This window comes from Lolium perenne, chromosome 6 (genome assembly GCF_019359855.2).
Source record: "Lolium perenne isolate Kyuss_39 chromosome 6, Kyuss_2.0, whole genome shotgun sequence".
Taxonomy (NCBI): Eukaryota; Viridiplantae; Streptophyta; class Magnoliopsida; order Poales; family Poaceae; genus Lolium; species Lolium perenne.
In genome coordinates this window covers 12,545,151-12,568,389 of record NC_067249.2, presented here as the reverse complement: position 1 = coordinate 12,568,389, position 23,239 = coordinate 12,545,151, and the positions used below count along the sequence as shown (strand labels likewise).

Here is a 23,239-nt window from a genome sequence, read left to right as displayed (position 1 = left end):
AGAGACCATGAGGCTGATCGGAAAATAACATTAGTTCAATGTAGGAGGGACAATGGTTTCGGTGTGTTAGGAATTATTATTGGAACACATGCTGCAAGGAAAGACCTAGCATGCGTCCATCGGTTCCGGCATGCTTGGTCGTTCACCAAAAACCCTTGCTTTTTGGATGGCCGCTCGTAGCATAGGGCATTGAAACTAACGCGACAACAAGAACTAGTCTACTCCTCTGCCCGCAACAACAAGCAGTATGGCACTGCAAAACAGGTTGTTAGCGTTTAGTGCCCCCATGTCCTCATGTGTAATGTTTGATGATTTCGCCTAGCTCATGGTGGCATACAATGTTGTTTAACATGTGTGTGGACATGCAACCATGTCATCACACGTAACGTTTGATGATTTCGCCTTCCTCGTAGTGCTTTCCCTCTTGACAAACCATGAGGCTGATCAGAAAATCACAGTAGCTCGGCATAGGAGGCCCTAGGGATTTTGGTGCGCTAGGAAAAACATTATATATAGGAACACGAAGGTTGCATGGAAAGACCTAGCACGTGTCCGTCATTCATGGAAAGCTTGGTCATTCACCGGAAAGAAACCTTGTTTTTTTGGATGGTCGCTTGTAGCACGTGGGATTAAAACAGACACGACAAAAAGGAATGGTCTATTTCCTCCGTCCACAAGTAAGTGTATATTTCACATTATCGAAAGTCAAACATTATTAAAAAAAAATTCTTTCGAATTTTCACGGGTGGGGGGAACGAATCCCCACCTGAATATATTCCAAAGTTGCCTATGAGGCTTTTCAGCCTCTACAAGATAGGTTCAAATGAATAGAATACACGGGGGTTACAGAGAGGAGAAGAAAAGTAAAACACACACACCCCAACAAAACACAAGAACGGGGAGAAGGAAAGGCCACCACGCAAAACCTTGGGGGACAGTTGATCGAAGAGAAGACTCATCGCGACCCAAGCTCGGCGGTCACAAGGAAGAGCCTGACGGACACGGCGGAGGGACCCAACAACGACACTGCACCATCGACGTAATCGAAGGGCGGCGCGCATCCGAGACCACACTACGCACCGACACCACCTGTGTCGAGGGTGTGGCCGAAAGGTCGCGCGTAGCCGAGACGACGCAACGATGCCTGTGTGCCGCCGGATGGAGTCGAAGGGCATGGAGCACCCACACCGCACGCAGGGGTCACCGCCATAGTCGAAAGACAAAGCACCACCGAGGGCAACCCCAACCCCACTGGGTCCGATATACCCGAAGGGTAGGCCAGCCGAGAGCACGCACATAGACCACCTGCGCCGAACATGCTATAGAGCTCCGACAAGAACCCGAAACCGGAGCCTAGCAACCGGCAAAAGAAGCTACCACCACCACTGCCACGGCTCACCTCACATCGGAGAAGAGACCGCACCCATGGCCGACATCTGCATCACCACGGGGCACATCAGAACAGACGGAAGCAGCGTCTGCTGCTACTGACAGCAAGACAGAGGGGCTCAACACCCAGCCACGACGGCTCCCAGGGTCGGGAGCGCGTCACCACCATGGCCGCCATCTGCGAAGCCATGGCATCTGCCAGCCCCATCGGTCAACCCGCTGCAGGATGATGGCTGAGTAAAGAGGCGGACGACTCTCGTAGCCAGAGGTCCCCGCCCATCCCCGGTCGCCCCCCACGTAGGGAGCGAGCCGCCTTCAAGGCTGCCATCTGCAAGCCGAGAAGATGCCAGCCTCCGCGGAGACGCCGCAACAGGCTGATGGACGAGACGGAGAAGGAGGGACGACGCCGACACCCGCCGGCCATCACCAAGCTTCGGAGCAAACGGTCCCGAGCACCTCCACACAGCCACCACCACCGACAAGGGACCAGCTGCCGCCACACACTGCTCGCAGAGAGAGGCGCCCCAGCTGGCCCATGCGGGCCCAGATTGAGCCCGCCAACCCGCCGAGCCCGGGAGCCAGGTCCCGCCCGCCGCCGCCCCCTGGAGCCGCCAGGACCGTAGCCGCCGCCGCTGGTCGCCACGCCGTCGCCGCAGCAACAGCGCCGCCGCGCCCCAGCCCGCGAGACGCCTTGGCCAGGCGATTTCGGCCCGCGCCGATCTCACCACGCGCGGGGGAGGAGAGGCCCCGCCGCCGCCCACGACCAGCCTTTGGCCGGCGTCGCCTTCCGGGCGGCGGCGAGGGAAGGAGGGTGGTTGGGTGGGGACGAGAGGGGCGGCGGCGCGGGGGTCCTCTCCTGTCGCCCGCGGGAGCGACGAGGAGAGGGACGCGGTTTTCAACATTATTAAAAAGGAGTAGCAACATTTATGACACTAGATTAGTATTACTAGATTAATTCATCATAAATAGTTCATAATTTAATAATTTGAAGTCACATAGTATCTTGCTATTTCTTGTAAAAAGTTGATTAAATTTAAGAAAGTTTAACGATAATAAACGCTAAACATATACTTATTCACGGATGGACTGCAGGGCATATGCATATGCAAAACAAGTTCTTAACCTTTAGGCCCCACTTAATTGGTTGGTTGTTTATTAGGCCAATCCGCAGGACGGATTCTAAACAGAGCAATTGGCTCGTTGTATTATTTTTTTTCGAGGTTAGTTCGTTGTATTATTCACGATGGTCCCAAGCGGGCTCTTCTGTCGAGCGTTACTCCTCGGCACTGCCTAGTCTGAAACCAGATCCTCTAACTTTGGGAAGCAAAGTTATCAAAGCTACAGTAGCCTAACTTTGCTTCTTCAAACTGTATGATCAAGGTTCAAATAATTTAAATTAATTTGTATAGTACAAATTAATGTTATGCATTTAGACTAATTACAGGAAAAATTACGGTGTAATAAAATTTGAACTTTTTAATATCTACAGTAATTACCTAAATTAACTAATTAGGGTGCATAACAGGGTTAGTACGTCTATACGGTACCCTGACTTCTCTTCCATTTTTCCTTGAGGTTGCTTCTCAATGTTAGAGGATATGGTTCCGCTTAGTCCATGCTAGCTCTGCTCAACGACTTATAGCAGTATAATCGGCGCGCATAAGGGCACGCAAGATGAGACTATATTCTTAGTAGTACCGCGATGCTCCATGCATTACGGGCCGTACACATTCAACATCATGGTTGCTATATATATAATATATATACTCCATATCTATATATTCTGGGCTTCTGTCTCCATCGTCGGTAATCTAAAGTCTAAGCCTGCGCCGTGTGTATCAAGAGCTAGCTAACGACAGGAGCAGGACTATTTTACTTCAGCAGAAGACTAGCTAGCTGGAGTACAACTTTAGAGGGCTAGCTATCTCATTGACCAACATTGTTAATTAACCAGCAGGTTGGCGAAAACGATCGTTATATAGCTGTTCCCATTTTTTCCCATGTGTATTATTTCGTAGTCGATGCTGACGATCTGTAGCCGTCGACGGAAGCTATCGGACAAAAGTATGATCTGCGAGGACAAGGACAAGTTATACTTGATACGGTTGCTTTATTGCGTGTACGGAATAGTAGGTACTTCAACCTTTTTAAAATAAATGTCACAAATTCGTTTGCACATATCTCGAAACGTTTTAGTGTGTAGATACATCAGAATCTATATTAAATTTGCATGCTTATTTTCGAATGGAGGAAATATGTGTTAGTTCTTCGTCTGAGGCGGTTGCTCTATGGCAGGAGTCCTCGTCTACCATTTATTTAGAAATGAATTGGGCGAAAATAAGTAAAAGAGACGCAGCAGAGTCCTACCGTTTTCCTAAAAAAGAATCCCAAGACTACTGGTTACTAGATGAAACTAGTACAATATACAAGCAACAATTCAGGTGAACACAAATACAACAAGGAGAGACAAAGGTGTAAGAAAGATACTTTTAACCAGAGAGTGAATAGATGGAACTCGGCGGCATGTGAACCCGCGTTAACTCGGCTGTTGATTGGTCCAGCAATCGTGTACAAGGTCCACTGCCGCAGGTGAGATACTCGTATACGAATAGAGTACATGTGTGTGGACCTGCCGAAATAAATGAGCTCGTAGGCGCAGCACAGCAGAGCCTAAAGTTGCAGCGCCGCATGTGTGTGGACCTGCCGAAAGACCTGCGCAAGCTCCTGCATGAGCGACGCCCACTGCCCCGCCCATGCCGATGTCGAAGTCAAGGACGTGGATGCAGGCGGAGCCACGAAGGTCGTTGAGCACTGCATGTACGCAGGTGAGGTGCGCGAACTGGAGCACCGGGGACATCTCCCAGAAGGCCTTGTAGGCCCCGAGCTTGAGGACGACGTCTTAGGGCGTGGACGCCGGCGGCGCGGGGGGCTCTCCAGTAGGGGAGAGCGCAAGGCGCAGGGCCGCTGGCGTTCGTCGCGGAGGACTCCGGCCGGAGGGAGGGGTTTGGGCACTGGGTCTGCGGCTACCTCACGCGCACGCCTCAAGCCCTTCACGTCCAGCCTCGCCGACCCGGCTCTCCTGTCCATCAAGGGCGCCCCCATCGTACGTGCCTGTTGTTGGTGGCGTCCGACGGCTACAGGACACTGCGGTCAGTGCGGAACGCGCATCGTCAAGACCCTCGGGCCAAGCGGCCGCGGTGCTGCTGCTGTCGAGCAGGGCGGATTCGTGCTCTGGACCATGGCGCCCGGGATGTGGTACGTCGAGCTCGCCATCGGCTGCAGCAAGGTGCACGTGGGATGCAAAGGCCGCCTTGTCTGGCGCCACACCCCGTGGACATGCTAACACAGCAGACAGCACGGCGGCGGCGACACGTCCCGGCTACTGACACAGCGAAGCGGCCGCTGACACGGCGCAGTGGCGACTAGGTTGTGGACCGCGGCGGCGGCGTTCTCCTTGGCGCGCCCCATCACGCCGCCGGGGCCCATTGTGTGGCGACCGGTTCCATGGTGTCGTCCGCGTGCACGAAGGCGCGGTGGTCCGACCCCGACTTGGAGAGCAGCCGGGTCTCGTGCTACACGCGGTTGGCCGCGTATGGGGAGGAGGTCGCCGACAGCTTCTTCACTGGAAACGACGCCGTCATACGCGCATGCGCCGCCCGCGCCTGCCACCTGCGCCCGCACACGCATGCCGCCGCCCGTCCTCCTCGGCGTCTCCTGACTACGCATACCACCCGCGCCTGCGCGCACATACCGCCGCTCGCGCCTGTCGTGTGCTCCAGCTGCAGGGCGGCACAATGGCGTGCTCCAGCAAAGATCTCCACAGCGGCAGGGACGCCGCAGCGGCGTGCTTCAGCATCTGCTTTTTCCACGAATTTCGAAGGAGAGAGAAACATGATTTGGGGCAACGTCTGACACTGTGACCAAGCTTTAAATTTCTTACAGTACCTTTTTCTCTCCCCCGACTGGTCCCATCCCGTGTATTTATACATGTATTGTTGTTGTCCACCCGAGTATCAAAAGCGAAGTTGCAGGGCCCACCAATTCCTCAGCCAATGGGAGAACGAGTTAAGGCCGGTGCATGTGCCGCCCGGTTCATCTCATGATTTCCCCTTTTAACCATATATATCTCTTCTCATAACATGTTACAATCCCCTGTTGAGAGACTCAGGCCTCTCCCCTAAGCCGGGTTCGGATCGATAAGCTCCCACAAAGTCACGTGGTGTGAAAAAACCACGCCGTCCTAATAGGGTGCATCATCTCGACCCCAGGGGCATGCGTACATGCATATTTATGACGTGTTCGTACGTATATATACGTGTGGATTGTCTGGTGGTGAACTAAGTGTCGATCGAGAGATTTATACGTGTTGGGGAGTGGTGTTTGGTGGGGTGGCGGGCACTGCGAGAATGGAGTTGCGCCTGCCACGCTCAGAGGTGCTGTTCTCGGCAAACTTGAGGCTGCCCCCATGGAGCCCCTTGTTTTTCTCCTCCTCCGTCCACTCGGCACCGTAGTATTCCTCCTCGGTGGCGCTGGCGCTGGGTGGGAGGAGCATTGACCCCCACTGCGGGAAGTGTACGAGCGCGACGGGGAGCGTGCACACCATGACCATGATGCCCATGTATTGGAGCCCCTTGCCTGTGGAGTACTGTGACGAAGTGAAGAAGAGGAACTGCGTGAGCCCACCACCCACATTACCGCCGGCACCGCTCATGCCAGAGATGAGGCCGAGGGAGCGCCGGGAGACGAAGGGGATGACTCCGTACACAGCACCGCATGCAGCCTCAACGCAGATGGAGTAAAGGACCATGCATGTGACGGAAGTGGGGAGGGTGGTTGCACGACCGAGACAGATGCAGAAGGCTCCTCCTGCAGTCTGGAGGATCCAGATGTTCCAGAGTCGGGCTCGCATTCCGAAGTAGCGGGCACCAAGGTCGGAGAGGTATCCACCCATAGGGCGCGCGAAGATATTGGCCAAGCCGAAGCAGGCGGCAATGGTGCCGGCTGCGCGGAGGTCGAGGTGGAAGCTGTCGTAGTAGTACTCGGCAATCACGTTGTTGGTGGTGAGCTCGACACCCATGCAGTAGCCGTAGATGAAGACAAATATCCAGGTGCGGTAGTTGGTGACTGCGCCGTGGAGAACGTTGGAAAACTTGTCTTTGTTCATGTCGCCATTTTTCTGGAGGCTCCCGAGGTTGCCATCGGGAAGGTCTTGTCCCAAGGTAAGCACGAGCAAGCCCATCACCACCAACATCATTCCTGGGACAAAGTAGGCGAGGCGCCACGCAGTGAACTCCGTCGCACCACATGCCAAGATGGCGTCGAAGACGAGAGGCATGATGAGCTGGGTGGCACCACCACCCATATCACCCCACCCCGCCGTTAAGCCACCGACTGTCCCGATGATCTTGCTATTGAACATGGTGCTCACCCAGTATTGGCACGACACAAAGGTGGCAAGCGAGACGCCGATGAGGAAGCGGATAGTGATGTATCCGGCAGGGCCCTCGATGACCGACATGCAGAACACTGCAGGTGCGGAGAGCATGACAAGGAAGGCGCAACCATAGCGCGGACCGAGGAGGTCGCAGATGGCTCCCATGGCCAGCCTGGAGAAGATGGCACCAGAGACGGAGGCGACTCCGGCGTTGCCGATGTCGGCCTTGGTGAGGTTGAGGTTGTCGCGGATGATCGGGATGAGGGGCGCAGCGGCGAACGTGGAGACGACGCAGGTGAAGAAGGACATCCACCCAAGGTGGAAGGCACGCATGTGAGGGTTGCCGAAGGAGAATATCTTGATGGATTTGGCCTTGTGCTCCGAGTCCACCGGCAGCGAGAACTGGGGTGGCGCTGCTGTAGCGCTCTCCATTTCCATATCCTCTTCTCTTGAAGAGGGAAGGCTTCTTCCTCCTTGCTTGGTTGCTCCCTGGAGCTTTTAGCTAGAGCTGCACTATGGACTTATAGCTACGCAAGAGGAGCTGAGACTTAAAGAGTCTTGAGGTTGCAATGCCTGTCTTGGTTTGAGCTCGATAGACTACAGGGAGGCGGGTATTTATAGGCTGCAGGAACAGCTTCAGCTTGGTATATTATTTGGCATATGCTACAACTGTTTCATTTTGTCAAGACCGTCTCAATTAGTTTTACATGCATTTCCTCAAGTTAATGCACACCTTAATTGTTATATGTTTGACCTTCCCTCTGTTTCTTAATCAACTCTGTCCAACTAACAAATAGGTTAACACTGATCGTACATCTGTCCTGCTGAACTTATCAGGGCTGCCAAACAACTTATACTTTGCATTAACTGTTGCAAGTACAGGGCTATGCAAAGAGTTGACCCTGTATGGTTTATTCGATCTGACTGCGAATCTTGCATGTTGAGATATTCCTATAAGGTATTCTAGCTTATAGGTTGGTAAAAAAAAATCAGAGTGTACGTACTTTGGGTAGCTCCTGAGCATGAATGTTGTTACCATGTTGGGTAGCCTGGTAAATTAGTACCGGCTTATCACTCCTCAACTATTATGTTTCATCTTAGAATCTTGTCTGATGCTTCACCGGTGATTTTTCAAGTAACCACGGTAACCAGATCGATAACCAATCTTCCCCTCGAAAAATTAATAATCCGGCCGGTTGGGAGATCCTCTTTGGAGTAGAGAACTGGTTGTGGTCTGCAGATAACAGCTTCTTTACTCCACATGCATGTAACACGTCGATAAACCGTAAATTGCTCTACTCTCTCCGCGTTGACCGTATAGATGCAGAAGCTACAGCTACCACACAGCGACGTGCCTCGATCTCTCTACGATTCTGCTGTCTGAAACTGTCCAAATTTCAGTTGACTGTGCGGAACTATTAGCCCAGCTTTCGCACATGCAGGAGCTGGAGGTGAATTTAGTTTAAGGTGTGTTACAGAATTTAAAAAGTACAGACGACCAATTTACCAAAGTGTGCTACAGAATTTGGTTATGCTTGTTCATGTTGGGTTTCTGAATCAGTAAATTCACTTGCAAGTAATTACGGTTGATTTAGTACAGTACTGTCAGCTTGGCAACATAAGAAATCCATGCGTCATACCAGGTCTGTCAAGCTAGTACTTATAAGATAAGCTTATATATGATTGAAAATTTTGAGATAAGATTAGCACCAAGTGCATTGCATACATGTGCAGAAGGGTGTACAACAGTTGCAATCAAAACGTACAACTCCAACGACCAACCGTGAGTACAAACAAAACCGTGTGAGCGATCCAAGAGTTGACTCTGCCTGCCAAAGCACGCAATAGTACGGAACCATGGTGGTTGCCTCGTCATTCATCGATCAGCCATATGTGGTACATGATCCATTAATTAGTTGGTGTTGGTCTAGATCTATACAGAGATCACATTACGAATCTGTAACCCGTACACAAAGTGTAAACCAGGCACTAAAAATACTACTACCTCCATACCGGTTTATGGGTGTATTACTTACTTCGAGAGGAAAATAATAACTATTATTTTGGTCAACAAAATATAAAAAATATGTCATAAAAATTATATCATTAGATTCATATTTTAGGACATGTTTGTCATATGAATATCACCATTTAAACCATTACAATTGTGTGTAATTTATTATCTATAACATGATCACCATCATTATTGAAAGAGAGATTAAGTAAACTCATGAACCTAGGTCCATTGTTAACTAAGAAGTAAAACCTTTGTCTTGTCCTCTTGAGAGGATTGGGACATTTGTGAGATCCTCACAACCATTACTTTGTTACTTCAAAACTTGAAAACAAACCATCAGCCCTTGCATTTGTATTGTTTAGTTCATAGATAATTATAATTGTGACACTCTAGCTAGTTTCAAAAGGTATATTGCTTTACCTTCTTCCTGTCGAGTATGCCATACCTGCACTTGGAGGTTATCAATACCTCGTAGGTGTTGTACAATTTGGTGCTATAATCCTCTCGCGTTTGGGTGTGATATGCCTAGCTGCAGGAGTTGGCACCGGTTATCTCGACATCGCCATCAACTTCGATGCGATGACACAGTCATCGAGGGTATCTGTTAGTGGCTTGCTCCTCGATGGTGCATCTTGGTTTGTTCATGTGCAGTAATTTGTTTTGTTTTATGTAGCACATTCCGCAATACTGCCCCAGGGTTGTCCAAAGCGAGGACTCGACGTACAAAGCAGAACAGGGGGCTTTATCAACTTGGAGTACATGACAAGTCAATATTATTTGCCTCGGTACACCTGAGATATCATTGTAACTGACTCAGATCAGATCTACATGCACTTTTGATATGTATACCGACTCGGCTCCTTGTAATCCTAATCGCTAGCTGTTTATATAAGGCGAGGAGGGGCATGTCGAGTCGTACCAATTCATCCACCTTGCAATCCTGCAAAAAACAACCAACACCATAGCGTTATAGAGACACATTTGGAGATTACAATCGAGCATACGGAACACATTCAGCCATAAAATAGGGGTAGGCATCAAAATGTATTAATCTATCTCCGAGTGCTACTAACAGAATCTTTTAGGCGCATCACCCCATTTTATTTAGCTAATAAACACAGCATCACCCCATATTCTTTATTGTCGATAAAATACCTCCACACTCTTGTACATGCCGGAGCTGGTAGTGAATTTTTGAGGCAAATCAGTGGTTTTCCCCACTGTGTATATTTTTTAAAATTTTCAAAAGAGTTTATGTACAAAAAGAGCATATTGCTAGAGATAAGCAATAGCTGGCTATCTAGCAGGACCTAAGCCTAAAAGAAGAAGAAAACAAACTTATCTGAAGTTATTGAAATCTCTTAACGCAAGACTTGAGGCCAGCATAAAACTTTCTAGGAGTCTTATGTAGAAGTAGCGAAATTAGAGGCACAATTTACCAAAGTTTAGTTTGGTAAATTATGCCTCTAATTCTAAGAGCTGGTAGTAAATTATGCCTCTAATATTTTTAGTTTAAGGTGTACTAAGGAATCAAACAAATCAGAGGCATAATTTACCAAAGTTGATTAACTGCCTACTAATGGTATACCCGTTCAATCTGCACAAGGACAAACCAATAGAGCCAAACTAAGTATGAGTTACTTGCAAGTAATTGCGGCTGATTTAGTGCCGTCAGCTTGGCAACCTAAGAAATCCGTGCATCTTATCAGGTCTGTCAAGCTACTTATATATATATGATATGATAAGCTTATAGGAGTAGTTTTGTAGAGAATTTGAGATGTGACAAAAGTGCATTGCATGTGCAAGAGTTGCAATCAAAACGTACAACTCGTACGACCAACCGCGAGTACAAACAAAACCGATCCAAGAGTTGACCCTGCGTGCACAAGCATCTACACACGCAATAGTACGGAACCATGGTGGTTGCTTCGTCATCGATCCGTTGATTAGTTGGCGTCGGTTCGAGATCTGTCTAGAGATCAACAAAAGCTTGCACTATTTTTTGTTCAGCTTCATTACCAATTAAACGCAACAGCTGTTGGGAATCATTGACCAAACTAGGTTAATTAATTACTTGGTCAAATCTATCTACTAACAAAATAAAAATGGTTGGTACTCCACCCCCATTTGCATTTACCTTGCCTTCTAGGTTTAGTAAAAGTTAAACTTTATAAAGTTTACTAAATACTATTTAGGAAAAATATCAACATCTATAATATAAAATCTATTTCATTAAAACCGCCATAAATATATATTTAAATTATATGCATTTGATACTATGAAAATTGATATTTTCTATTTTTAATCGAATTTTGTAAATTTTAATTTCAAAAAAATCTAGAACGTTTTAATTGTGAACGGATGTTCTACAGCGGCTTAATTTTTTTTGCGGGTAACAGCCGCTCAATTAGCTGTACGGCTGCACCGTACTATTGGTGAGTCAGCACGACGTGTAACTACATGTGTTGCATGTCGCGTAATGAAATAAACTAAGCTGTGCACAACATTACGGGAAGAGTTGACCACATCCTCAAAAGCACATGCATGCGACTAGGCGAGTGTGCCGTACCGTACGTGGCTCCGTCACCAGCGTGATCTAAAGTCAATGACGGCTTATTATATGTGAATGGCATCAAGAGCCATCGACATCTCAACTGCAGCTGGCCCTTGGAGCTTATCAGGGATGCCAACCTACTTATACCAGATAAGCTATACAATATACGAGAGGTCGACAGTGCACACATTAGTTTAGCTCCTTGCCGTACAAACAGCTGACTTTGTGGAAGCAGCTGGTAGCAGTGTACAAAACGTACTCCTGGGACAAAATTGTAATACAGTACAAATTAAGAACTAACTAGTGATCTACTAGTTGCAGGGTGTTGCACATGCCTTGGTTCTCCGCTAATCAATTGTTGGTAGTAACTACCAAGAACTATCTAGAGACATGATGTGTATTTCGTTAATTTCAAATTAAATCAAGAGTTTAGTGGCACATCATTCACCATATCAAGTTAAACTAGCCCATTTCTGGGGGGGGGGGGGGGGGGGGGGGGAGCTCTCTTCCTCTGCCCGTCCACAACCGACGAGCTAAGTTTACCCGACATACGGGTAGTGTAAGTCATCTTGTCCATGAAATAATTTTGAAAACATCTGAAAACTGCAAGAAAATTTGGACATGCAAATGTAAAAATATGTCAAAAAATTAGTGATTAAATTTTAAGTTGCTAGATCATCAAATTTGCTTATTTTCTCCTAGGTTAAAATGTGTTCCTTTTTTATGAACTTTTAGAGTACATACAATGCATGAACATTTATGGGCTTATTTTTCCAAAAAAAATTGAGATTTGTAAATATTGTTTAGGCCCGCCATTTAAGAGTTAAGACCAAGTGTAAGAAAACATGAGAGATAGGCCTAAGAAAACCATAGACCAAGGGAATGGACGCTAAGAAAAGCACGTAGTCAACATTTCCCTTCTTTCTATACTGAGCATATAGCGTGCATGCGCAACGAAATCAGAGGGGTGTATAGGAAACTGTCAAAACGAGGACGATACTAAAATTACCCGAAATTTCGAATGGTGAATTCAAACTAAAAAACAACCTGGATTATCTCGTGGGCTGAAGGGAACTAAAATTTGCTCAGATGAGTGTACTAGAGTGAAGCCTTCTGGGCTGGTGGGGATGAAGGAAAGCTGACTCTTTAAATATATGGGCTTGCAGATATAGAGAAACGAGCTGTCTATGAACTTCTCTCTTGGACTCGGATATATATATATGTGTAATGGGCCCGTAAAAAGCAACTGAATCCCATGTGGTGCCAAATGTTTTTTCCTCCGAAAAAAAAGTGTAGCCAACATTTCAGTAGAGACCAAGTGTTTGGTAATGTTAATGAATGTTAATGAATGCTAGATCAGATCAGCTGAATTTGGTAACTTGTTCTTCTCCCATGAATGAAGGATTTCTAATATAAGGCTCATTTTTTTTTAGATGAAAAGGGGGTGGAACCCCCCAGGTTCCATTTGCATGCAACCAAGTTTGTTCACATAGTTTATTACAACCGAGCTGCGACCCTCGGGACACTATCAGCACATAACAGGACCAGAGAAATACAACAGGCTAACACCCAGAAACTCATTTGTTCAGGCATCAAAACGGAAAGGAAACCTAAACGATCAAACTCTAAAGTAAAACCAACTCCAGCGAGCCCCCCTGGAACGTTTCCTGGTGTCGACGATTTTCTTACTCCATCATCTGAGGACAAGCTCCCCGATCTTTGCCAGAAAGCCCCCTCAGGGAAGTCAGTTCCAGGCTATCCGGAGGAGTTCCCCATGGTGGTGATCCAGAAGGAGCAGATTCGCGTCCAGGAGCACCGAATGTTTGTCCGGGCATAGCAGATGCCAGCTTCTGATCGTATATCTGAGTCGGCGGAGTAGGTCCTTGACACCTGGCCATCTTAGCTCCTGGAAACACATTTCATTACGAACTGACCATAAGGTCCACAAGGTAGCCGAAGCAAAAATATTAAGCACTGTATTTTTATTATCACTTAACCACCAGCGAGCAACAGATTCAAAAGATTTCCCAATGGAAAGCTTAAAGATATCCGAAATGACATCCCAAAGACTCGTTGCCACTACACATTCGAAAAACAAGTGTTTGGCAGATTCATGTTCATTGCAAAATAAACAGGAATCATCATCTACAGTTCTTCTCTTACTCAAATTATCTCTGGTTAGGAGCCTATCATTGGATAACAACCATAGGAAAATATGAATACGAGGAGGAACATGAAGTTTCCAAACTGCTGGAGTATGAATAGGAATAACTCCACCGTTATTAACAATACCATAAAAAGAGCTAACAGAATAGGTCCCCGAGGAGTGGAAAAGCCAGACCGGAGAGTCCTCCTAATCAGAGAACCTTATTGTATTAATAAGCTCAACCAACTCGAGCCACCTATTGAACAAAACGGGAGAAACTGATCGCCTAAAGGAGAATTTTAACTCAACCCCATCCCAGACCTCACCGATTGTTTTTGACTGTTCATTCACAATAACATAAAGATCCCAGAATAAAATCGCAAGAGAACATTGGCCAAGCCAAATATCTTCCCAAAAAAGCACTTTACGGCCATTACCAACTTTCCATTTATAACCCACACGAGCAGCAGAGGCTGCCCACATCACTCCCTTCCAAAAGGGAGAACAATGTGTAGGGTTGGCACGAAGAATATTTGGAGACAGATTATATTTATAATCTACAATAGTTTTCCAAATCTTATTATTATCAAGATGGTACCTTTTGATCCAAGAAGCAAGAAAGCACAAGTTAAACTCTCTAATATTTTGGATACCTAAGCCACCAAACTCCTTTTTTTGGGAAACCAAGTCCCAGGAAGCCAGATGATACTTATGAGAGTCACCCATGTTATTCCAAAAGAAATGAGCCATCTGGGAATTAATGATTTTGATAGCCCATTTAGGGAATTTTAAAAAAGATAGTAAATACATAGGGATACTAGCAATACAAGACTGGAGAAGGATGAGTCTACCTCTATAGGATAGTAACTTACCCATCCACCATGCAATACGTTTCATAATCTTATCTAAGATAGGCTGCAAGTCCTCCCTCCGCAACTTAGAAAAGTGAAGGGGGACCCCTAGGTAAGTAAAAGGAAAATCTGAAATTTTGCAGCCAAAGATCTGTGCAAATAGATTGGCCTCCTCCTCAACTACATTAATAGTAAGAAGGTCACTTTTATGATAATTAATGCGCATGCCAGACATCTGTTCGAAACAAGTCAACAACCATTTCAAATGCCTAGCCATATCAATATTCTTCTCAAGGAAGAGGATAGTATCATCAGCATATTGAAGACTAATAACCCCACCAGGAATAGCATTCGACATAAGCCCACAGATCATGTTGTTAGAAGCAGCTTTATATAAAAAAATTGTAAACACATCGGCAGTAAAGTTGAAAAGGATGGGGGACAGGGGATCACCCTGTTTTAAACCCTTCCCCGCAACAAAGTACTTACCATTGACATCATTGATACGAACGCAGAAAGAACCTTTAACAAGGACAGACTTGATCAGGCTACGGAATTTTAAACTAAAACGTCTAGATTTCAACATATCATCGAGGAAACCCCAGTCAACGCGATCATATGCTTTTTCATAGTCTAGTTTTAAAACTAGACAAGATTGTTTTTTTGAATGCACGTCATGGATAACCTCGTGAGCGGCAACAACACTCTCTAAAATGTAACGGCTTTTAATAAAAGCAGTTTGATTCTTTGCAATAATTCTATTACCAATAGGAGAAACTCTATTCGTCATAGCTTTAGTTATAATCTTCAAACTACAATTACCAAGACTAATAGGACGGAATTTCTTCATGTCACGAGCATCTTGCTCTTTAGGAATTAAAGTAATAATAGCAAAGTTGAGACGTGACACGTCAAGAGTCCCTTTCTCAAAATCTCTAACTAAAGCCATGAAATCATTTTTTATAAGGGCCCAAAAATTCTGATAGAACAAGAAGGACAATCCGTCAGGTCCGGGGGCACCTGCAGCATAAGATCCCATCACAGCGGCATAGATTTCCTCTTCAGAAAAAGGGGAATCAAGGAGGGCAATTTCCTCATCATTGAGTAAATCAGCCTCATCCCAAAAATCATCACCCAGGGAAAAATCAGTGCGAGTTTCTTTAGCAAAGAGATTTTTGTAAAAAGTAGAAGCAATCTGAAGCATCTCCTCAGTAGATTCAACCGTTCCATCTGGACCATCCAGGATAGCAAGAGTCTTCTTACGTTTTCTTTGATTAGCTAAAGCGTGGAAATAGGCCGTATTACGATCTCCTTCGACTATTTTCCTATCCCTAGAGCGCTGCCAAGCCTTAGTCTCTTCCTGAACCCACAAGCTATCCAGCTCCACTTTAATCTCTTTCATACGAACATTATCAGCATTGTCAAACATTTTTTCTCAGAAAAAACATCTAAGATATCAAACTCTTGTATAAGAGCTTTCTTCTTTTTTTTCTGAGCAGCCTCAATATTAATACCCCATCCTTTAGCTGCTTTACGTAGCGACCGCAATTTAAATTGCCAAATGTCAATAGGTGATGAAAAGCAGCACGGTGAATTCCACACTTTATGAACTAAAGTAGAAAATTCATCATGCTGTAACCACCATTTTTCAAATCGAAAAAGCTTAGGAGGGGGAGGGAAATTAAGACCAACATCAATCACCAGAGGAGTGTGATCACTCACAACTCCTGGCAAGGCCCTAACAATGTTAAGCGGGAAATGCTGCTCCCATTCAGTAGATGCAAAAAATCTGTCAAGAGTGGCTAAAATGGGATTATCCTGATTATTAGACCACCTGAACAGACGGTTAGAAACTTTAAACTCAATCAAATTCCACTTATTTAACCAATCATTAAACATAAAAGCCCACTGAGCATTAAAGTTATCATTGTTTTTCTCTTGCGGGTTACGAATTAAATTGAAGTCCCCACCAATAAGGATGGGGAGAGAATTATCTTCCATAAGGTCATGAAGCTCAGAGAAGAAATCCAGTTTATGATCAGCATAAGCCGTACCATAGACACCCACAAAACGCCATTTGAATTTTTCAAACTTATTAATAATAACAGCAGAGACATAAGATGGGCCGGAGGAAAAAGAAACTACGTCAAATTTTTCCTCCTTAAACCCCATCAAATTCCCACCTGCAGATTTCTTAGCTGGTAAAAAATCCCACTTAAAAGAATTATTACCAGTGATAATACTAAGGAAATTGTCACTAATTTTCTCCTGTTTAGTCTCTTGCAAAATAATAAAATCAAGCTTATTATCTGAAATTAAGTCAGACAAAGCCTGCACACGACCAGCTCTACTAATACTCCTAATGTTCCAAGTAGCACCAATCATGATATAGCTGATGTATATATATTATTAACAAGATGAATTCTAGCACCTGATCTAATATGATTAGATCCACCAGGTAGCTGGTTACAGGAACTAGACAGAATGTTAATAGAAGGGTTATCACGATGGTCAAGCAATTGACCATGATCAGTGTCTATATCTAAAGTTCCAGGTAAAACCACAGTAGGATTATTTCTAGCATATTCAAGACTATTGGCCAATTATTTTTCAACTAAATCATGAATAATAACATTACCCGAAGCAGCATCTCTACCAATAGAAATATCTACTCCATTAGCTAAAGCAAGAAGATTATCAGTAGGCAAGATAGCAAAAGAATTACCTTTAAAACTTGGAGGAATCTCCAAAATTTTCCGCTTCTGATATTCTTTTGCCTTCTCAATGACATTTAACTCACCATGGAAACGAATATTCATTCTCGCAGTTTTTAGAACAGGGCCCCATTTAGCTTTAGATTGAATACGAGTACTTTCCTTTACCACAGATTTGCCAGCGCCTTTAGCCAACTCTTCAAGAACATGGAAGAGGTTTTTACGAATAGAGCCAAATTTATCAATCATTTCTTGAGGAAGAACATCCTTGTCAACAACATCTTCATCTACAGAGTCCTCATCTTCTGAGTGTGTGGCATTGAAATACTCCATAACTTGAGAGCAGTACCTAGAACCAACAGACTGTTCCAACTGTAATATGGCCTCTGCATCAATGCAGCCATAATCAATCGGCTCGAAGTCCCAAACATCATCATCCACATTATCATAGTTCATCCTATCAGGTAGGGAGTTAGGACTCTTCAAAGAGCACTCCCAATCATCCTCTATCTCAGGTTCACCACAACTTTTTATTTCCGAATCCATCACACGCAGGTGTATGTCATCCAATTTAATATCTTCCCAAGATTCAGGGATATTCGCATACGATCTGTGGTTAATAGTAATATCCCCCACAGAAGTTGAACCACCAGCACCAAGACCATCATCATTCAGATTATTATGCGGCATTTCATTAGGGTCTTCGAGCTCGTCAAACCCTTCTTCTCCCACACCATCATCCGTTGGATCATCAAAGTCTTCCTCTTCATCATTTTGTTCCACTCCTTCAACACTGAAACGCAGCAGATAAAACTTCTGTTCAATTTCGACAATCCTTTCCTTAGGAACTCTGACAGGGTCACGACAAGCCACTTGTAATCGAACTTCTGCATAGAATGACTTAAAGAAAGTATTCCAGTCCACATCCATAAGCACCCCCACGCTAGTAACAGCTTGGGCGAACGTCTTCCATGCAGCTTTTTTAGGAGGAATACCACGTACAAGCATCCAAACCACTGGTAGTTCGGCCAGAGAAGGGCAATCTCCATCCCAGAGCCCAATTTTAACTGTTACACCTTCGGTTTCCAAATCAAAAGCTGGGAACTCCACCAATTCCGCAATGCTCTTCCAAGGAGGAAAACGGACCAGGAACTCCTTATCATTAAGCTGACGAATCTGCCACGGCCACTTCTTGTGTTTGCAGAAAATAGAATTGAAATTCTTCTCAAGGTTGGCTGCTGTAATATTACCTTTCCGAATTTGCACTACTGCACAGTTCTCAAAGTTAATCCAGCTTGTTTCTTCTTCACTCGGTGCATCAATATGATAGAATCCCAACCCATGGTTAGCACTACCAAAATATTTTGCACAGGGATGATCACTTTACCAGACTGGACATTGATGGGCAGGGTGGTCAGGAGAGTTGCATATGAAACACTTTTTAGGCTTGATGCAGTTACCAACAAAGTGACCTGGATCTCCACAATTGAAACAAATCATCTTGAAATACCTGGATTCCATCGGTTGCTCAACATTCACAGGCGAGGCCGGAGGAGGAAGAACTTCAGAGTTCCCTACAGCAGCAGCTTGACCACCTTGGCCGACAGATGAGGTAAGAAGCTGGTTCTGGTTGACAAAATTCTGACACTGAATAGCTTGAGTCAGAATCTGAGTATTCCCCCCAATGACACGCTGATTCTGGAAATTGTTTGATCTCTGAATCTGGAACTGCTGTTGCATGGGAGGTACTTGAAACTGAGAGAATTGTATAGGTTGAGACTGCGCTTGGAATTGTTGTTGCATGCCTTGATACTGCTGAGGTTGAAACTGATTCTGGAATTGTGGCCTATACTGAGGATTCACCCTCCTCGGCGGAGGGCGCGTGATGGCAGGGCGCTGAGGTTGCGGAGCCGCAGGGCGCTGAAGTTGCAGGGCAGGGGGGCACGACCTGTTGAGGAGGAGGTCGCACCAACGCCAACCCGCGCCCCCGGCCACGCGACGGAACACCACCAGCCATCGGAGCCCGCACCACTTCAGCAAAGGAAGGACAGGATTTCTTCACCACCTGAGGAGCCCGGATTACCTTGGGGTTGCGGCGGATCAAATCCGAAGGAGCGGCCGCATAGCAATCCGAAATCGAGAAGCAATTCGCCTCCACCAGCTCCTTCCGCACCCAACACACCAGCGAATTCGCCTCTCCCTGGAGATTGCGGCGAGGAGGGGGAGGAACCAACCAGAGCTGCCCGAAGAAATCCTCCACTGCCTCGTCCTGGAGTTGTTGGCGGCGCGTGAACCCTAGGCCACCACCAACCACGGATCCATCGGCCGCAGTTCCGCCAGGTGGAGCAAATCCAACCGCTGGGCCATCAGAGGAAGCCACCCTGACATGTAGGGACCTCACACTCAAATCCCCCGCCATGGAAATAGCACCAGTGAGGGGAGGAAAAGCAGAGCAATCCCCTGGCCATGGTGGAGATGGCAGCCGCGGAGAAGACGATCGTCGCTTAGGAGAGGATCTCGTGGCTTCCAAGGTCGTGCAAACCACACTTGGATAGGCCACTATGCGAGATCCACCCACCGCTGTCACCTCCCCACGAAATCCGCCGCGAGGGACGCAGCAGCCACCCACCCAAGGTATAGGAACTCTCGATCGGGGAGGGTCGCCACGGATGTAGCAGCGAGGTCGCGCCCATGGCGGACGGGGAGAGGGGCGGAGAGGAGAGACGCTTATCATCCTCTCCAGTGTACTCTTTTTTTTGCAAGGTATGATTTTTGCAAGTCTCCCTAATATAAGGCTCATAACATCGCTCTCATTTTGTGGCTCCTTGCACCACATGATGTTCTATCCATGTAAACACGGCGGCCGATCAATAAAGCAACATCAAGTTCCGTCACACAAAAATGAGAACGCACAGAAGCAAAGCAGAGAAGATAATATAAGCTACAAGTATTTTCATTACACTTGACAATCGTACACTCCAAACTTTTTCTTGAAAAGTTAACACCACAGTAGCACATATTTTAGAGTATGTGACAATATGAAGTAAACATTAAGTTGTATATGGGACATCATGTCAATGCCCAGACACAAGAACTTTTAGTACTACTATTAGACATTCAGACCGTTCTGCTCCAGGGCGGCTTACTTGCTTCTTACTGAATATAGTGCATATCCATGCCATTATTGTCGTTATTGAGCTAGTCGCGGTGGATCCTGAAGGAGTCGAGCACGTCCTCCCTGCTGGCGGCAGCGGTGTTATACGCCTCCATGAACTCGCTGAACTCAAACTCCCTGAACTTGGCCGGATTCGTCACCTCATCCACCATCTCCGGCGCCGGGCCGATGTGGCACTCCATCGTGGGCATGATGAGCGTCGCCACAGACATCCTCGCGACGGCAGAGTTGGTGATGGCACGGTGCTCCACGCTGGCCAGCGCCCCATTGGTGACGATCTCCATCTGGTGGCCAAAGTTGATAACAAAGGCGCCGGGGACAGGGCGGACGAGGAGCCAACGCCCGTTGTACCTCGCCTGAAGGCCCGCCACATCGCCCTGGGAGAGCACGGTGAGGAGGTGGCGGTCGCAGTGCGGGAGGAGGCCGAGCGTGAGGCTCGGGTCCGGGCACGGCGGGTAGTAGTTGACGTTCATCTGGGTCTCGCCGCCACTGAGATCGCCGGCAAAGAAGTCAGCGCGGAGGCCGAGACCCTCGGCGATGAGGCTGAGGAGCGTCTGGGCTAGCTCATGCGCCGCCTCAGAGAACTCGGCGAGGCGCGGCCGGAAGCTTGTTGGTTCCGCCGGCCAGTGGCCGACGAGCTCGTCGGAGACCGGGTGGCACTGGAGCTTGAGATAGTCGCGCCAGTACCGCGTCTCGCTCTTGTCGTAGGATGTGCTCGAGGCGAGACGGAAGGGCTTGCTCTGGTCGTCTGAGCAGTAGGGCAGCTTCTCCTCCACTGGCATCGCGAAGAACTCCGCCGCCGCGTCACGGAACCCTCTCACAACGTCCTCCCCCACGCCGTGGTTCACCACCTGCGGGCAAGATTAAATCAGAATGAAGGCTTTTCGATCCAATAAAAAATAAGGGTGTGACTACTTCTACTGTCGACTGAGAACTATCTTTGTTCTCGGTTAGATGATGTCATCAAATTTCATTTGCAACTCATATTGTAACTGATGAGTAACACGAATCACGAAGTAAATCAAATAGTGTAGAACTTGACTGACCACGAACTAAGTTCTAAGCTAGCAAATCCTAAAAAATAAACTGAACTTTGCGAAAATGCTGATTTCAGTTGTTTCTGGCGGAAAACAAGGTGTAGAATTGGAAACCTTTCAGATTCATGGTACAGTACACATACTTAATTTTTGTAGATCAGACTATTCTTTAGCAGAAAAGTAATCTTTTAGGTGATGATTCATTTAGGATCCCACGAAGAGACGGAGCTGCCTTAGTGGCATTGGTAGTGGCTGACACCAATGTAAAAGTGCAAAACTTTCACTAATTAGTACAAACTCATGTTGATTTATGGAGGCTGACCTCAGTGTCATAGAGAGGATACAGATTTGACCCCATTGGTATTTATTTCTAGCTTCGTCTCGAAGATTATATTAGATATGTGACAATGTGAACTAAACATTAAGTTGTAGTATATTGGACATAGTGACAATGTTCAAACGCAACAACCTTTGGTAAGTGTTGTCTAATTATTACATCAGAGTTAAGATTTTGGATCGAAAAAAAAAACAGAGAATTGAATTGTACTGAAATGCGAATTTCGGTTGTTTCGGACGGAAAACAACTGTAGAATTAAGATTTTGGATGAAAAAAACTGAGAATTCTTTAACTGTACCAAAATGTGATTTTGGTTGCTTTGGACGGAAAACAAGCGTATAATTAGAACACTCTCATATTTATGGTACTATGTTAATTAGACACCACCTACATAATTTACAGATCAAATTATTGGTTAGTACGGAAATAATCTTTCATGTGATGATTTATTAATTGGGACCCCGGCAAAGTAATCGAGTTTTCAAACTTTCAGACCAATACCAAAATCTTGATCAAAACCGCAGAAGCAAATAAATCGGAAATCATTGTTTTCAGCATGCATCTACTAAGTTACTAACTAAAACAGCAATAAAATAAAATCTCCTTAGAAAAAAAATCCCAATTTGCTTCGCTGCATGATTTACTAACTGAATTACGAAACCTTGGACCGGGACCAAAACCCTGATTTCATCAGAGCTCGGAAGCTCAAGCAGAGAAAGTTCATCACGTGCCTGGAAGAAGCCGAATTCCTTGCCGGCCCGGACGATCTCCTCGGCGACGCGGCGGCGGAGGCCGTCGTCACCGGAGAGTGCGGCACGGTGCATGTCGACGACGGGGAGGGTGACGCCGTCGTCGGGGCCGTCGACGCCGTCGAGCTGCAGGGCGGCGCGCTTCTCCGGCGGGAAGACGTACCTGTCTGGCACGGAGGCGTGCGCCGGGGCGTTGCACAGCAGCTCCATCTCCGATCTCGGTCTCGCGTGTCAGCTGTGTGTGCGTTGGTGTGTGTGTGTGTGTGGCAGATGAGCGGAATGAATGAGGTATTTATCAGCAAGCAACGTGCCAACCTTTCGCGTGTACGTATCTGATGAATGAAGCTTAGCAAGTTTGTTGGCAGCTGGAGGTTTTTGGGTGTGAGTGGCAGTGCAACCGTCGACGTGGAAGAACCTGCGCCGTCCGTTGCGTGGACGTGGACGGCAGACGACGGTGCTCGTCCGAGGAAACCTGTGCTCTTTCTTTTTTTTAAGAGAAGAGAACGTCCAGGAAACTTGTGTTTTTCTAGGCCGGCTTAACAGAAGATGCGAGATCAACTTAGCGTAAAGGACGAGGACAGTATATACACTGGCGGTGTAGTTTAAGAGATTCCCTCATCTGATTCATCGATCTTTGCCGGCCGGCCTCCGGTAATACCAAACGCTCCCTGCCATTCCAGTCATTGCATATTATTATGACAAATATTAAGGTGCATCACTGATATTTTAGTTGGTCCATAATTGTAATACTTCGATCCATAATGATAGTACTTAAACATCCGTAAGTTGCCATAAATAAAATGGTTAATTATGTGCATCTACTGATGCAGAAGCCA

General features: G+C 46.4%; 2 protein-coding genes across 2 annotated transcripts; both read right to left on the bottom strand.

The window, feature by feature from the left end:
- Nucleotides 1–5,504: 5,504 nt before the first annotated feature.
- On the bottom strand, nucleotides 5,505–7,393 carry LOC127308852 (high-affinity nitrate transporter 2.1). Its single transcript, XM_051339757.2, has one exon. The coding sequence runs from the start codon at nucleotides 7,259–7,261 to the stop codon at nucleotides 5,747–5,749; it is 1,515 nt and encodes a 504-aa protein (XP_051195717.1). The 5' UTR covers nucleotides 7,262–7,393; the 3' UTR covers nucleotides 5,505–5,746.
- A 12,684-nt stretch (nucleotides 7,394–20,077) lies between these two features.
- Nucleotides 20,078–22,686, bottom strand: LOC127308855 (2'-deoxymugineic-acid 2'-dioxygenase). Its single transcript, XM_051339759.2, has 2 exons — nucleotides 22,386–22,686; nucleotides 20,078–21,131 (listed from the first exon to the last, which is right to left on the bottom strand). Exons 1-2 carry the CDS (start codon nucleotides 22,611–22,613, stop codon nucleotides 20,304–20,306), a joined length of 1,056 nt encoding a protein of 351 aa, XP_051195719.1. The 5' UTR covers nucleotides 22,614–22,686; the 3' UTR covers nucleotides 20,078–20,303.
- Between the last annotated feature and the right edge of the window lie 553 nt (nucleotides 22,687–23,239).